The 18,338-nt window shown below is 38.1% G+C and overlaps 1 protein-coding gene across 1 annotated transcript in view; it reads right to left on the bottom strand.

Moving 5' to 3' along the window:
* The window catches only part of ADAM28 (ADAM metallopeptidase domain 28), a 73,215-nt gene extending 56,412 nt beyond the window's left edge, over window positions 1-16,803 (bottom strand). The window contains exons 1-2 of the mRNA XM_023495299.2: window positions 16,603-16,803; window positions 1,127-1,239 (exon numbers count right to left, since the gene is read on the bottom strand). Of these exons, the coding sequence (XP_023351067.1) occupies window positions 1,127-1,239; window positions 16,603-16,654 (165 nt within the window). The 5' untranslated portion in view covers window positions 16,655-16,803. The remainder of the gene's footprint in view (window positions 1-1,126; window positions 1,240-16,602) is intronic.
* Window positions 16,804-18,338: the final 1,535 nt, after the last annotated feature.

Below are 18,338 nucleotides of genomic sequence, written 5' to 3' on the forward strand. Positions count from 1 at the left end.
AGTGTCTAACACATAGTAGGCACTTACTACACATTTACAGAATTAAATTTTCCTCTTCAATTCAGTGTTGGGCATATAATAGGTGCTAAATAAATGTTTATTTCATTAGGATGAGTTGAAATCTCTATTTCTATTCCCATCACTTAGCACAGACCCTGACTCCTAGTAAGCTCTTAATAAATGCTTCTTGACTAACTGAGGAAAGGTTCTTAAGGTAAAATTGACTTATTATTATCGAAGTTTAGTGTTTAATAATGTCCTATACTGAATTTTCTCTCTGATGTCTCACTGGGGTATGAAGAAAACTCTGGTTTTCTTTTCTTTTCTTTTTGTTTTAGTTATGTTGAGGATTTGTTTTTATGTCATATGCTTTCTGGTATACAAACATATGTATGTATATGTATGTACAGATATTAAATAATAATATAATAGCAAGTCTACATTCCTACATGCTAGTATTGTAAACTCCTCTCTGAATACAATGCCTGACACACAGTAGAAACTTAATAAATATTTATTGAATTGAATTTCCTCCCTTTTGGATACCCAGGTAAGTGCTATTGTTCCCTTGTACTAAGTGCTTTTCAAACATTAACTCATTTTCTGCTCATAACAACCCCATGATATAGGTGCTATTTATCATATTTCCATTTCACATTTGAGGAAACAGGCTAAATGACTTGTTCAAGGCCAGTGTCTGAGGCTGGATTTGAACTCACATTTTCCTATCTTCAGACCTATAAGCATTTGAATCACTAAACTATCGATTCCCTAACTGCACATGTGTAACCCATAACAAACAGCTGGCTTTTTCAATAAAGGAAGAGGAGAAAGATAGAGGAAAAGAATTTGAAACTTCAAATTAATATATATATATATATATATATATATATAAATTATTTTTACATGTAATAGAAAAAATAAAATATTTAATTAAGAAAAAACATACATTGAGTGCCTATTATGTTTCAGGCATTATTAAATACTAAGAATACAAAGAAAAATCAAAAGCATCCTCTGCCCTCAAGAAGTCTGTAATTGATTTGAACATATTTAGCCAAAAATTTAGCGTCATAAAATGTATTTTAAAAATATAATCCAGTGAAATTTCCTATGGATATCATACCTGCTTCTGGGGCTTCTTGTTTTCCTCCACATCTCTCTTATGTAGGGAATGTTGCTTCCGTGGATAAATGATATCAAATATCTTTTTCTGAGGGGATTCATCGACAGCTCTTACTAGGAGAAGTAAGAAAGAAGGTTATTGAAGCAACATTGGAATATCCCCATTCATAAATACACTATTTCCTTTTAATAATCAATCTTCATGTGACCCTCCAATGTTTGCAATGCTTGACGTACTTGCTATATTCAGTACTTTCAATGACCCTGTAGGAAGGTACCATCTAAGAAATTATACCCATTTCACAAATGAGGAAGCTGTGATCAATATAAAAGATTTTGCCCAGGGGCTCACTGTAATGTTCTTTTTGGTTTTCTGGAGGTCTTTGGACAGCCTTCTTTTTACTCAATTGAGTAATCATCACAAGAATGGCCAGGTGTTAAGTCCCAATCCTTTATTATCTCCTTCACAATCCAGTTTCCTTGCCTGGGCCCAGACTAGCTTTCTTGGAGGGCTTCCAGAGTTTTGGTTTCAGTGGAGAACCAAAGGAGGAGAGCCCTGACACTGCTGTGGTATAAGATGGGATAAATGAATTTGTCTCCTTGGCTCCGAGAGCTTGAGCTTCTGTCTCCAGTCCTCTGTCTTCTCTGGCTCTGACTCTGGCTGAGTTTGTCCCAGTTTTATATGCTCAATTCTAATAACATCATAGATGTGAATCTTGTGGACCTATATTACACATCCTAAGTACATGTACTGAACTCACCATGCTAAACTAGATAACCATTATATATTAATTCCACTTAGCACCTTGTAAGAATCCTTGTTTCAAGTACAAGAGTTCTGGCCCATAACAACTCACATTGCTATCAAGTTTTCAAATATAGGATTTTAAACTAGTTCTAAACTAAATCCATGGCAAAAGTTTTTTCCCCTTAATTCAGGTGAATTCAATTCAAACTTTGATTAAGTAAAAATACTATGTCATTTTTTAAGAGATAAAGAAATTAAAAATGAAACAATTTCTATCCTAAGTGAAATTATGTTTTATTGTACGAAAGCACCATATGCAGAGAAAAGTAAATACAAGGTAAGTACAGACTGGTAATGGAACAATATACCATACAGTCTCTGGTGACAATTATTTCACTAGAAATGAAATAAGTCACCTAGCTGAAATGAGCTACCTCGAAAGTATAGAGGGTTTTAGACTTTATTCAGAGTAGATACTTGATTGAATTAATGAAATAATAAGTACATGAAAGTCAATGTAAGAAGAAACCAAATAAAAAGGGAAGGCAGCTGGGTGCCATAAGGAATAGACTGCTTAACCTGAAGTCAGGAAGAGCTGAGTTCAAATTTTGATTCAGATCTGATTTTAGGTACAAGTCATGTCACGTGATTTGGGGCAAGTCTCAACTTCTCTGTCTCAATTTCCTCATCTATAAAGTGGGGACAATCACAGCACCTACTTTACAGGATTGTAATGAGGATCAAATAAAAAACCAAGTGGAAATATTGCAAATATTTAAAGCATTATATAAATTCTATTATTATCATTAGTTATTATATGGTAGTGGTCAGGAAAAACATAACTTTAAAGTCATATTCCATTTTCTTGTGATACACTAATTTTCCTTATACATACTATGTTGGGGCAGGGGAAGCAGAGATGAGAAAATGAAAAGGAATTAGCCTAATACAAAATAAAGAAAGAAAACAAATTTCTTAATTTAGAGCATAATCTTCAACTTTCTATGAGAGAAGCATCCTGACTCAGAGGATAGTTAAGATGGCCTGAGAATGGATGAATCCTGTGAAAGTTTGACCTCTGACACAAACTGGCTGTTTTACTGCTGGCAAATCTCTTAACGTCTCAGTGTCCTAAGCAACTCTGTTAGATTTGAAATAGCAGCACTGATCTTCCTTGGTAAAATTAATTTTTATACTGAAGAACTCTTACTATAGAAATGACATTATAAGTCTACATGAATTTTTTTTCAAAAGATTACAGAGGGTACCCCTACATTTTCTTTTCTTTTTCTCTTTTGCTGGAACTACAAAGATAAAAATGGTATCTCGAAGTAAAAAAATAAATGATACCTGTCCCCAAAAGCTTATATTATATTGGGAAAATATATTATGTCCAAAAACAAGTAAATAACATGTTTACATTAAAAATAATTATGGGACGGGGAAGAGTAATAACTTTGGGGGGATCAGAAAGGGTCTTGTCTTGGCAGTAACCTCTAAGCTAAGCCTAAAATGCTAGGAGAGTTTTGTTGCTTCCCCCCCCCCCCAAAAAAAAAAGTAGAAGTGACAACAAAGGTGATCATATGGATAGTGGGGAAGCAGAAAATAGAACTGATGGGAGAGGGAGTATAACATCAGTGAGGAAAGACAAAATAGAGCAACTTGAGGGCTTTTCAATGTCAGAAGAGTTCCCATTTTATTCAAGAAGGAAAAGAGAACCACAGAAACTTTTTGAAGAGGAGAGAGTAACATAGTTAGGCTAATACTTTAGTCAGGTCAATTAAAGATGTCTCCTTCTAACATAGTCTCTAACAAACTGAGAGACCCTAGAGTAATTGGAAGCCATGAGATGAAAGGGGGAGGTTCAGAGACTTTGGATCTTTGTCCTAGCTGTTACTCAGGTGTTACTTTTAGACACCTAGGGGAAGCCATTCTGCCATAATTTAATGTCAAAAGCCATAAAATCTAGGCTTAAATTATGTTTCAGCTACTTACTGGCCATGTGACCTTCTTTAAATCAATCAACAAGCATTTATTAAGTGCTTCTTATGTGTCAAACATTGTATTGAGTGCTGAGAATACAAAGAACAAAGCAATCCTGTCCTTAAGACAGGGATTATTAGAGAGAAGATTGTAAATAACAGGGCATACAAGATGCATGTCTTGTCTCAGAGGGGAAAATACTAAAAACTGAGGAGGACATGGAAGGGGAGGGTTAAGACCAGGAAAGGCCTCCTACAGCAAGTGATATTTAATCTGAATCTTGAATGAAGAGAAAATAACTAAGAGGCAGAAAGATAAGGGGACAGGGAATTTCAAGTATGGGAGAGTCAGTACAAAGGCATAACAATGGGAGGTAGAATATGGTGCATTAGGCTGGTAGAGCTGAATAATGGAATTTAGGAAGGAATAAAATGAAAAAAAGTGTGGGGGGAAGAAGGTAGGAAAGGGTCAGCTTCCTTCTGGAGTCTTAATTTTCTCTTCTATTGAGTGAAAGGGTCAGCCTAAATGATCTTAAAGGTTTCTTCTAAACTTCTCTTATCTTCATAACCCTCTGGATCTCAGTTTCCTTCTCTGAAATGAAAGTATGCTAGAGAAATAAAAGGATTTCTCCAACTTTCACATATTATAACTTTATTTTCCAGACAAGAGCTTAAATAATCTTTGTAACTAATTGGACTCAATGGTTTCTAAGGTACCTTCCAGGTTTCCCACCATCCTATATATGAATGGAAATACAGGAAGAAAATAAAACCAGAAATGTATATTCAAAGACAAAAGTTTACAGAGAAGTCTGTGAAATGGTAGAGCCAGAAAATCATCTTATTTTAGAAAACCAAAGACCAAGAGAACCAAAATGGAGGGCAGTTTCATGCAAGATTACCACCAACACAGAATAAGCAGAGTTACAGAAATATCTCCTGTTACATCCATGGCCTGGATAAACACATGAAAAGTTAATGTCCCTGAAAGAAGAACACAGGATTTAAGCTAAGGAATTAGCTTTGGAACCGGAGGACAAGGATGGAAACCACCTCAGACCTTAAAAAGACTAGACATGGCTTCATCATTAATTGGACCACAACGATTCACTACAAGAGTGTCTGAATCTAAATGTAATCAGAGAAGCCCAATGGTTGCCTTTTTAAAATGTAAACCAGATGCCTACAGATATATGATCAATGCATCTGAGAAGAGATGCATTACTTGGTCAGTGGAAGCAAACATCAAAGGAATCAGATCAATAAATGTATTGTAGAAGGTGGTACTAATTTTGTTATCAAGATTCAAGCAAAAAGACAGTTTGAAAAACTTTGGTGTTCTGAACCAGTCTCTAAGACCAGAAGTTCCAGAAGGGGTGCCCATCTATATTAGAAGAGATGTCCTACATCTGAGTGTACCACAAGCCAATGTAATCACAGGACCAGTCCCTTACCTTATACTCCATATAACCTATACTCCAAATATGGTTGATGGTTTAATAATTAATAAGATAACTTGGTACTTTTAGATATGTATATACAATGTTATGCTTGTGGGGTTTTTGTATTTCATTATTATTATTGTCATTGTTAGTGAGGTACTTTTTTCATATGTTGTTTTTGCTGTGTACACGTGTTATAATCTATATTTTGAGAGTCTTGGCTTGTTGTTTAATGCTTTGCATTATAATATATTTATTGTAAATCATATTAATATGGATTTTTTTCTCCAAGATGATTTTTCAAGAAACTAAAATACTTTGTTATGAGGAGAAATGTAATACCAGCTTAAATGCTGCTGCCACTATAGATAGTTACTATATTTTTAGTAGAGAATTGAATATAAAGACAGTTAAATTATCTTCATTCTGGAGCATGTTTCAATTATTATGGCTAGAAAAAGATTGTGAGAGAATGAAGAAAAAAGACTAAGAGAATTTCTTTCTTGATAGATTTAATGATTCAATTGTCAGAGATGAACAGACCAAAAGAAAAGAAAAAAAATTCTAAGAGAACTGTGTTTCAGTTCTTATCTTGTAAAAACAAAACAAAACAAAACAAAACAAAACAAAACAAAACAAACAACAACAACAACAACAACAACAACAACAACTTGGCTACCATCTTAAGAGAACCAAATTGTTATACAATTGTTATTAGTTGTTATACACTGTTATACAGTGCTACCAGACTAAGAAGTAACTACCTGCAGTAATGTGGTAATGACTAGCTTCACACTTGACACATTGTCATCAAAAATTATATATTCAGTGACCTCTAAATTTATTTTATCCAAAGAAATTAGGTGATTAACTTTGAACAAGATGAGTGAAAATTTATTGGAAAAGAAGCTTTTCCAATTTATTTAAAAATTGATATATAATGAATCAGGACAGGAATTTAGAGATATTATAATTTTAGTGATTATTTTTAAAAATCAGAACAGAGTATTTAATTATCTTAGAACCTGGGATAAATGATTTTAAATGCTTTTTTAAAGCATTTACTATGTGTCAGGGTAACTACATGGATCAGTACACAGAGCTCCAGGTTTTGAGTCAAAAAGACTCATCTTCATGAATTTAAATCTGGCCTCATATACTTACAAGCTGTATGACTCTGGGCAAATCACTTAATCCTGTTTGCCTCAGTTTCCTCATATGTAACATGAGCTGGAGAAGCAAATAGCAAACCACTCCAGTAGCTTTGCCACAAAAACCTCAAACTGGATTGCAAAGAGGCAGATACAAGTAAATAAATATAACAACAATATGACAAGCACTTCGATAAGTATTGGGGATACCAACAGAAAACACCAGTCTCTGTGTCCAAGGAGCTGACATGATTTAATGGAGACCGTAGACATGGGGACGTTCAACTACAGAGCATATTGAAAGACTTGGAGCTTCTTAGAGGGAGCAAAAGGTCAAAGGCACGGTTGAGGTATCCTTAATATATATCAGCAGATCAAATGCCATTGCCCTGGTTTGAAGGATATATAATCAGGGCATATGCTAAGACATAGTGAACTTTAGGTAATACTCTCTTACCCATAGGATGGTAATTGGTGATTTTTTTTTGTTATTTAAGCAGTATGAATTGTCAATTCCCTTTCCCCTGATTGTTGAAAAGAGGATAGTTGGTCTAAGAGTCAGAAGGTAGCAGGGGATCTATGTTACCTTCAGATAGGGATCAACATGCAGCCAGGAGGAGTCATCCAAGAACTGCTAAAAACTAGGCTCTGGGAGGATAGGAGTTTTTCAGACCTGCTCTTCATCACCTGCTCTTGGGTACCCACTGTAATCTGGGTGATCTAAAGGGTTAGGGTGGAATGGAAGAATTCTCCATGTCTACTTTTACTTGGTCCTTGGACTACCCAATGGCATCTGGATGGGGGGGGAGGGAAACAAGATGTTCTGAAATGATGAAAAAATAAGATTATAAGCCAGTAACAGGTAGAGAGAGAAAATGTTGCTCCTATTCATACCACATGTGGTGATGTCCCATCTAAAACCCAACTATATAGGAAAAGGAACCCTCCTTCATAATGTTTTAGGCAAGCAACACTTTATTATAGAATTCTATTTGAAAGGTATGTCAGAGACCATATAAACTAAGTCCCTCATCTTACAGATGAAGTTATTGAGGCCCAAGGAGTTTAATTGTATTGTCTCAAGTTACAAAGGCAGAAGTGATTATTTACTGATCTTCCCACAATCAAAAAAATCTCATTATCTGGACTGCTCATATGAGCCATCATTATGGCTGGAATGCAACCAGTCCAGATAATGAGATTTTTTGATTGTGGGAGGATCAGTAAATGGTTCCTCCATAGTAATTTTTCTACTAACTGAATTTTTCCAGTTCTAATGCATAAAACTTCCATGTGAGTACTTAAGGCTAATGTGGATAATATTAGCAATTAAAGGATAACATGGAACACCAGAAAATGTACTCCTCTAGAAATCATAGAACCAACAATTGAGAGAAGTGAGGTTATTGAGGCCAACCAATTCATTTTACAGGTAAGAAAACTGAGGTCCAGAAAGACTTACTTGCTCAGGATCAAACAACTAGGATGTGTCTGAGGCAAGATTCAAACCACATCTTTTAAAACCAAATCCAGGATTCTAGCCATTCTACTTCCCTACTTCCTGAAATAAGTGACTTCAGTTCTCAGGTCTGCTATTTACTAGCTATATGGCTTTGAGCAAGTCATTAACCTCCCTGAGCTGCAATTCTTCATCTATAAAATGAGTATGTGAAACTAGATCACCTCTCAGGGCTGAGATTCCTTCAAGACTTGAATCTCTGAACCGTTGATCATTATCTACATAGCACTTCAAGGTTTGCAAAACACATTGCATGTACTACCTCATTTGAGACTTACAATAAGCCTGTGTTGGAGGGATTATAGGAATTATGATTGTCCTCATTTTATGGAGGGGGAAATTGAGAATTAAATGACTTCTTCACAGTCATACAACTTGTAGTTATCACAGGTAGGATGCAAACCCACTCTTCTTCCCCCCACCCCAATCTAATGTACTTTTCTCTAGAGCTTACAATTGTTGAATTGGTTGAAGGCAAAGAAAGTCATTCATAAAGAAATCTTACAAAGAGCTTGAAAATTTTCCAAGATGTCTCCAATACATTATTCATCCAATCCCCACAAATTCATGAAAAATTAGAATTATTCCCCTTTTACAAATGAGGAAACTGAGGTTCAGAAAAACTATGATGTTCAGGCTCATACAACTAACAAATTCAAAAGAATTCAAACCTTCCATGTCTAGGCCATGTACAATGAGAGAAGATGAATTTGTTCTTTGACAAACCATCTTTCTTAGGTATTGGGGAACAACCCGATTTTATCATTAAATAGCTTTTTTTGTGAACAAGCCATATTGAATTTCCTTTCAAATATATTCAACTTTCTGGACCGAAGGAAGACACTAAAAAGAAAGGACTTTGGACATGAGGCAATTAGTGTTGATTCCAGCAGCTCCCCATGCCCTTAAATATTGTTTAGCTCCTGTCTCCTTATGCTACATGACAGTTTAGCTTCTTCCCAGCAGAATAAGTCCAGGTTAATTATTTTGAAGCAAGCAGAACAAACACAAGTAACTGCCATCCTGGGATTACACAAATCCAGTGTGTAACATAATACTCGTCCCCTAATTCATTTTAATTCTTGCTTTATCACCCTCTAGAATTTCCCATAGAACTCATGTTTACTGGATGTACATTGGAGACCATGAGGCAGAGGTCGGTTGAATGAAATATTTAATTGGTGAGGTACAGTTAATGTTTTTAGATATGACAATAGCGACTCGTGATTTCATCACCATGGGGAACTCCCTGATGTGGGACTTCCCTTCACTTATCCAGATTAGTAACTTTTCCATAATTTCTAGTCAAAAGAATTTCTCTGGGAAGTTAGGGAACTTCTCCATGGTAACACAACTTGTTGATGTGAGAGAAAGGGCTTGAAAGGGACGTCTCGTTGTCCCTAAGATCAGCTCTCTATAGTGCTGAATGGACATTCCACTGTTTTAGAAAGTATTTAGAGTCATTTCTAGTTAAGTTACTTACTAAATTTAAAAGTCCAAAAGAGGTTAAGTTTTGGGGATGAAAAATATTCACATTTGTATATGAGAAGTAGGACTATGCAATCAAAAATACCCTACAATTTTGAGGCAGAGGTCCTGAGTTTAAATCTAGAAGTCCTCCTTGCTTATTATGTGAACTGGGTGGGGGGAAGAGAAGGGGGAAAGCACTTCCATTAGCTTCACCTCAATATTCTCATCTGTGAAATGAGTTTGGATTGGATGACACTGAAATCTTTTTGTTGTTGTTGTTGTTGCTTTATTATTTTTTTGTTTTCAAAACATATGAATAGATATTTTTCAACATTCACCCCTGAAAAACCTTGTGTTCCAATTTTTTTTCCTTCCCTCCTCCGCACCCCTTCCCTGAGATGGCAAGCAATCCGATATATGTTAAACATGCAATTTCCACAATTATCATGATTCACAAGAAAAATCACATCAAAAAGATTTTTTTCTAAAAAAAAATTTAGAATTTTAATTCTAAAAAAATTAGAAAGAAAACAAAATACAAGCAAACAAAAAAAAAGTGAAAATATTATGTTGTGAGCCACACTCAGTCCCCACAGCCCTCTCTTTGGGTGCAGATGGCTCTCTCCATCATAAGACCATTGGAATTGACTTGAATCATCTCATTGTTGTAAAGAGTCATGTCCATCAGAATTGATCATCATATAACCTTGTTGTTGCTGATTTCACTGAAATCTCTTCCTTTTATGAAATTCTGATCACTGATTCCATGACCCTAAGTCTCAGTTCAGAATTAATCTGCTTCATTTTAGGGCAAGGCTAAGAAGTATCCAAATTGCTGAGAGAGAAAGGATCCTTCTCTCAGTAGAATGTAAGTCTGTCAAGGTCAGTGACTTTTCTATTTTGTTTTTATTCTGCTTCTTTCCTAGGATTCAGCCCACCACCCTGGTGTAGGTCCCCATCTCCTCATATCTGAGCTATCCAGGCTTAATCTGCCTGCCTCCAGGCTTCCTGCCTCCAATCTGCCTCTATTCAGCTCCCAAAGTGATTTTTCTTAAGGGTAAATAAACTCTAGTGGCTCCTTATCACCTTCAGAATTAAATATAAAATCCTCTCTTTGGTGCTCAGAGTCCTTCATAACCCACCTCCCTTTTCACTATATTTCTACTATTCTTAATTATGTTTCCCCCATACACTCTTTAATTAAGCAACATGGGTTTGCTTGCTGTTCCATTCCATCCACAGGCTACAGACATTTTCACTACCTGGAATGCTCTCACTCCCTTTTGGCTGCCCTGGCTTCCTCCAAGTCCCAATAAAATGCCATTTTCTCCAGGAAGCTGTTGTTAATTCTGGTGATCATTTTCCATTTACCCTATACAGAGCTTGTTTGGGCATCCTTCATAAACCTAAGTGGTTTCAATCACAAAGGCAAACAAACAAAATAATAAGAATTTTTGATTGGAAACTCTTATTATTTTGTTTGTTTGCCTTTGTGATTGAATTAAATAGTGCAATGCATAGTAATGATAATAATAATTATTATTATATAGCACTTTATATTCATATAGCATTTTACAGACAGACAGAGGCAGAAAGATCAAAAAACAGAGAGACAGAGACAAGCATTAACTCATTTGGTTCTCACAATAATCCTGTGTGGTAAATGTTATGTAATCCCCATTTTACAGCTGAGGGAATAGGCTGAGAGGCTAAGAGATTTGCTCAATCACAGAACCAGAGAGTGACTGAGGCACAATTTGAACTCAAATCTTCCTGAGACCAATGGTCTCTGCTATAGAACCTCCCTCTCTTGGAGAATTCCTTGCCAATAGACAATATGGCGGCATGGACAGGGAACTGAACTCTGCAGCAAGATAGCGACATCAGAACTTGCTTCTGAAACTTATTAGCTACGCAACCGTGGGGAAAATGACTTCATCTTTCTGAATCTCAGGCAACTCTCTGAAATAATTAGTCATGATAGAGCAGCAAGGTTGAGATGCTGGAAGAGTTTAATCCGGGGCAACATCAGTTTTTCACCTTGTTCACAGAGAGAACGGTTTTAGAAAATAGAGAAGCTACTGATTGATTGGGATCTGTCACCTTGGTAAAATCACAGGACAAGAAATAAACAAACATTTATTAAGGGCTACCATATGCTAGGTTCTGTGCTATACACTGAGGATGTAAAGACAAATAATGAAATAATTTCCATTCTAGTGGACATAAAATGATTATTGAGGTGGGATTCATCATACTAGGATATAATGAATACATTTACTGTATTTCTCTCTTTTACTGTCTTCATCTCTTTACTCATTTTTTCTCCCATTTTTACCCATTTTTTCCTCTCTCACTTCTTTTTTTCTCTAATTCCCTTCTCTTTTCATCCCTCTTTTATTTATCTATCTTTCTATCACTCTCTCCTTCTGCCCTTCCCTGCTCTATCTCTTCTTCTCAGTTTTTCTCACTCCACCTTCATTTGTCCTTTAATCTTTGTTGTTCTCTCTCATTAGTTCTTTCTCATTTTTTCTGTGTATACCTCTTGGTTACTTTTGTCTCTATGTATCTATATCTCTGTTTCCTTTTCTGTATTTTGGTCTTCTGTCTCTGTATCTCTGTTTCTGTCTCTTTCTGTTTCTCTGTCAATCTGTCCATTTCTCTGGGTCTCTGTCTCTGTCTTTATGTGTCTCCCTCCCTTCCATCCCCTTTCTCTCATCCAATCCATTTCCCTCCCCTCTCCTTCTCTCTTTCTATCTCTCTCTCTCTCCTCTCTCTCTTACTCTATTTGTCTCTCTGCTTCTATCTTTCTGTTTCTCTCTGTCTCTCTCTGTGTCTCTGTCTCTCTTTCTCTCTCTCTCTCTTTCTCCCTGTCTCCTCTCTGTCTCTCTCTTTCTTTTTTTTTCTCTCTCTCTCTGTCAGCATCATGAATGTTTGTTTGTATTTTTCCTTTAATGAAATCCCAAAAGTCCTTTTATCTCTCTGAGGAATGCAAAGTGCTTTCCAAACATCTGGCCTGATTTTCCCTCCTCAAAGGATATGGGAGGAGGCAATGGGGTCAGAATAAATTTGTCCAATGTGCACAAAGCTTCCATGGGTCCTTTCCTTTTTGTTGGTGGGTGGGGGTTGCTGGATGGGGGGGGGGTAACATGTCATTTAATTTTGATGAGATGCCCAGTAGGAAAATGTATCACTTATAAGCTTAGAGAGTCACTATGAACACTAAGGGGTAGCAAATTGGTGCAATGAATAGAGCACTGGGCCAGATTCAGGAAAATCTGAGTTCAAATCTGGATCCTGCCATTTAATTGTTGTGTGCCCTTAAAGAACATTATCCCTATTTGCCTCATCTGTAAAAAGGGGACACATTGGGAAAGGGAATAGCAAATCACTCTAATATCTTTGCCAAAAAAGTCAAGAAAGAGTTCAACATGAATGAACAACTGAATACCAGCTGGAGCATTGAGGGCTTAAGTGATCCATGTAAGGTCACTCAGGCAGTCATTCTGACAAGTGACTGAGAAACTAGACTTTCAGTCACAATCAGTCTAGGTATGAGTCCAGATGTCCTTGTGTCTCTTCTGTATCCCCCACACCCCACAGACTCTTAGCTGAACATTCAAGCTTTACCATTTAGACTGTTGTAAAATTGGAACAAGGAGAAGTAACTTCCCCTCTGTTCTGTGTGGGGAAAGGCTTCAAATAGGGATGCAGGTGGGAATATCTTGGGAAGCCAGGGGAATGCCACCACCTGCCAAAGATTCCATCAAGGAAAACATGATAAAACAGAAAAACAACTGGGCGTTCAGTCAGAAGCCCTAAATATAGTTCCTGACAATGCTGTTTATGAACTATGGGAAACTCATGGGAGAGTCACATGAAGCTCTAAGCCTCAGTTTCCACATCTGTAAACTGAGCGTACAAGTCAGTCACTATCCTTGTCACAGAGTTGTTGAGAAGGCACTTGGAAAATCCTCCAGGAATTCAGGTTTTTCCTGTTGTTCTGAGCTATATTGGGATTACTTTTATTCTGCTTGCCCTCAGCATGGGGATTGGAAGGATGCAGAGGTAGGAACAGTGGCCATAAATTGTCAAGATGAGCTCTGGACTGGAGATCAGGAAAAAAAAAACAATGTCCTAATAATAAGAGCTACCCAAAAGTGAAATAAGTGGCTTTGGGAAGTAATGAGGTTTGAATTTCTTTGAGGACCATTTTTCAGTTTATAGTACACAAACAATGCCTTTTCAGGTAAAGGAAATTTCTAGGATGGTCACTCTCTTCTCTGGGGCAGGCAGTGGTCAAGCTCTAACTTCTGCTCTTAGAGAAGTTTTGGGGCCCTGAGTGATGTGTTTTGATCTCAATCACACAGTCAGCATGGGCCAAGGGAGACCTGGGCTCCAGATGTTTCTGACTATATGGTCTCTGGTCTGTGGTGAGTCAATCCACAAGCTTTTATAAAGCACTAAGCACCATGCTGGTGTGGGCAGCTAGGAGGTGCAGTAGATCTGGAATCAGGATGCCCAATGTTCAAATCCAACCTCAAACATATATTAACTATGTGACCCTGTGCAAGTCACTTTACCCTGTTTATCTTAGTTTCCTTATGCATAAAATGATCTAGAGAAGGAAATGGGAAGTTATATTCACCAAAAAAATCTCAAATGGGATGACAAAAAATCAGACATGACTGAACAAAAACCTACAAAGCAAAGGGAGGGAAAGTTCCTACCTTCAAAGAACTTATATTGCAAAGGGGCGACCACATGAATATAAATAAATGCATACATGATACAAAGTAAATGGGAGATGAACTCAGAGGATAAGGAAGGCACCAACAGCTGGGATGGGGGAACAAGGAAAGAACTGGTGCAGAAGAGCCAATGTGATGGGAGCCTTGAAGGAAGCCTAGGATGCTAAGTGGGTGAAATGAGGAGATAGCCCATCTACAGGCATAGAAACTACACAGAACAAGTCATGTATGAGTAATACCATATAAACGTGAAGCAGAAGTTATGCATGTACATGTAGTAATTCTGAGTGTCATGGAAGGGTATTTGGAGGCCATAGCAATGAATCATTTCCTTTGGCAATGGCTTGGTGGGGGTCACCGAGTTAATTAAGGGCAGAGCCAGGATTCAAATTCAAGACACACTCTTTCCCTACCTACAGTGAGTATCTCCTTCATTCCTCTTAGATATATTTGTATTTTTGACATTATTCATAAACACACACACACACACACACACACACACACATCCTTCAGTAGGTACACATTCCAAGAGAATCAGAGGGGTCTAGTAAAAGAGAGAAGAGCCTTGGAGTCAAGACATCTAGCCTCAGTTCCCCCTGACAACTCCCTATGACTATAAGTACCAAAAAACAAACAAACAAACAAAAAAAAACAAATTAGCATCTGCACTAGTGGAATGAGTTTCCTCATTTGGAAGTTTCCTACTCCAGGAAAAAGTTCAGCTCTAATCCCTACCCTTCAGTAGATATACAAAGGATGCTGAACACACTAAAATGACTAGAACATTGCTTGGTCCTATCTTGAATTTTTCAAATTGGTGGCAGAAGGTCAATTATCAGTTTCATATTAAAATTACCTCTGCTAAATGATGCCATAATATTTTATAAACATGAAATCGTTTAACCAGATCAGTTTTAGGATCTAGAAGGACATTAAAAAGAGGCTGAGCATTTGCTCACTTCTCAGAGGAAGAAATGGACAAAGAAATAATATAACTTCTTCAAGAAGTTACAGTATCAAAATTAGATCTGAAATTTTAACATGGGGATGGTTGAGGGAATCAAATTGATTGCCATGAGGTGCCTTCCATCTCTAGACCTAAATTTAAGGAAAATTTATTTTTTCTATCACACACACTAGCATTTCTTTAAATATTCTCATTCCCCCCCCCCATTTTTGCCTGTGATTTCTAACTTGTCTAGCTGAATATCAATAATATAAAGCAAAGCTGTTTTTAGAGTAATGGGTTATAATGAATTAATATCTCTATTCTGCAGTTGAGGGAACAGAAGCTAAATGATCTGTCCATCATCAAAGAGCTAGTAATTGTCAGTGTCAAGAGGTAAACCCAGATCTTAATGATTTAAAGTTTACCCAGGGATCCTCAAACTTTGGCCCGTGGGCCAGATGTGGCAGCTGAGGACGATTATCCCCCTCACCCAGGGCTATTAAGCTTCTTTATTTAAAGGCCCACAAAACAAAAACTTTGTTTTTACTATATTCCAGCCCTCCAACAGTCTGAGGGACAGTGAACTGGCCCCCTATTTAAAAAGTTTGAGGACCCCTGCAAATCATAGCTTTGTTATCTCTCCTTTATTAGCAAAGTGAGCTTCCTGGCCTGTGGGCTAAGCAACCCAAGTATCACATTGGTAGAATGGTCCTGAAAACACACATACTATATAAAATATTAAGTTGGCTGAAGAGACCCTCACTGGAGGTCTTCAGGCAGAGGCTGAATGGATGACCACTCATCTGGGATATTGTAGTAGGGATCTTTGAACACTCACAAGTTCTATTCTTGAGGGTCTTCAGTTAAGCAGAGTGACTATGATGGAACCCTGGAAACTTAATTTTTAAAAGTCCCAGATTCCTATTCCCTGAAGATCTTCAGGTCTGGAGGTGGGATCACTTTCTGAGAGCGTTACAGAGGGGATTATCATCAGGTATGGCTTGGACTAGATGACCTGAGAGGTCCCTTCTCCAACTAGAATCCTGGGATGTAGCAACTCTGATTTATCCTTCAGTGACAGTGACATTCTTCTCCTTGATGAGGAGCAAGGTTGAATTGATGAACATTTATTGGTTAGGTTTTTGGATGAGAATCTTCTTCCAGCTCTACTAATACTGATTTATGATAGCCAAAATTAACCTCTTTCAGCTTTAAAAATACCATGTTGTGAACACCAAGGTAGTATGATGTAGTGAACAGGACACTAGAATCAAATTCCACCTCAGCCACTGACTACCTTTGTGCCCTGCCTCAGTTTGCTCATTTGTAATATAAAGACTTAGACAGCTTCTAAATCCCTTCCAGTTCTTGGTGTATATCCTAAGGACAGGAAGGAAAGATTATGGGAGGAGAAACTTGCTTCCCAGCCAGTCCCAAGGGCCACACACCCTGACAATGAGCTTACCTGGCAGTTGCATAAGGATACCGACTGTGGCCAGCAGTAGCCCGGGGAGCATACTGCCCAGCTGCCCAGTCCGACCCTCCTGACTTGGCTCCGCTTGGCTTGGCTTGACTTGGTTTGGCTTGGCTCAGCTCAGTTTAGCTCAGCTCCCCAGGGCACAGCTAGGGCTGCTCCCATGGGGCTTCCACATGAGAGAGAAGAGAAGCTCCGACTCAGCCTGCTTCTGCCCTTACATGAGGAAGTGTTTATTCAAGGTGTTGCACAATCTTTCAGTCGGGGCCTGGCACAGAGAAGCCACAGTGGCCCTGCAGGCGGAAGGCCTCATGGCTCACTGCTTCTCCAATTACCAGCCTCCACCTTTTGTCTTCTTCTTGAAAGGGGAAAGTGTCAGACAATATAAGGGAGGCTGCCAGCATTTGAGAAGGGAAGATAGAGAAGGAAATGGAAGGGGAGGGAGGGAATGTAAGGGAGTAAAAGAAAAGGAAAGAGGGAAAGGAAGGAAGGGAAAAGAAAGGGAAGGCAAGGCAAGGAAAGTTGTCAATAAAAGCATTTATACCTCAGAAATTAGGAAGCCCTAAAAAATTATGGATTGATTTATTGATTTATCCTCTGGCTCTAATGACTGGAATGCTCTCTCTTTCTTCCCTCTCCTTTCTCCTCTCTCTCTCTCTCTCTCTTTTCCTCCTTCCCTCTCTCTCTCTCAGTCTCTCTGTCTTAATTCCTTCCCCATTCCCAATTTCTTTCTTCTACCTACTAGTTTCCCTGTCTTCCTTCAAGTCTCAGATAAAATTTCACCTGCTAAAGGAAGTGTTTCCTGACATCTTTCATCTTAGTATCTTCCACTTGTTGGCTTATATAATTTTTTTTTCTATCCATACCTGGTTAGATATAGTTGTTTGCTGTCTTCCTCATTAGATTGTAAATTTCTCAAGAATAGGGCCTGTTTTATATCTCTCTTTGTATCCCCACTGTTTAGCATAGTGTCTGGCACATATTATGTACTTAATAAATATCTATTGGGGGCAGAGCTAAGATGGTGGAGAAGGCACACCCGACTTTCTAAGCTCCTTTCATAACCTCACGATCAATTATTAAATTCAGCCTCAAAAATAGCACTTGACTGGTAAAACCCATGAGGATTAGAAGTACAACAACTTACAAACTGAAGATAATCTGGAAGATCATCAGGAAAAGTTTGTTCTGAGGGGTGGGAACAGACCAACACAGGCAGGAAAATAGGAAAGGCTAGCAAACAGAGCTGATGGGAAAGGAGGTGGCCTCGTGGTTAGAAAATTACAGAGGTGACTCTGGCATAGGCTGATTGCTCTGCCTTGGTTGCAAAACAGCAGATCAGCAGAGAAATTAAAGCCAAAGGCAGAAAGTACACTAAAAAATGCCAAAACCTAACAGGATCTGGCTACACACACCCAAAACTGGAATTGAGGGACTTAGCACAGACCGTTACCCAGCTCTGCAGCCACATTCCGCAGTACGGGCTTGCTCAGGGCAGTTACAAATCTGTACAATGGGGGGCTCAGTCTGGGGCAATAGAACTTCTGCAGTATGACTTTGCTTCCAGAGCAGAGACACTTCCGGTCTGGGTGGGACTCCTCACTGGTCAGCTGCTAATACTCACAGCTCCCTGGTGGGCTTTGGCCTGGAGTACTGACACTTTCATTGCTCAGCATCTAGCCTCAGGGCAGTTGCTAATATGCACAGTGGGAGTTCTTCACTGGGCA

The sequence above is a fragment of the Sarcophilus harrisii genome, chromosome 2 (assembly GCF_902635505.1).
Source record: "Sarcophilus harrisii chromosome 2, mSarHar1.11, whole genome shotgun sequence".
Taxonomy (NCBI): domain Eukaryota; kingdom Metazoa; phylum Chordata; class Mammalia; order Dasyuromorphia; family Dasyuridae; genus Sarcophilus; species Sarcophilus harrisii.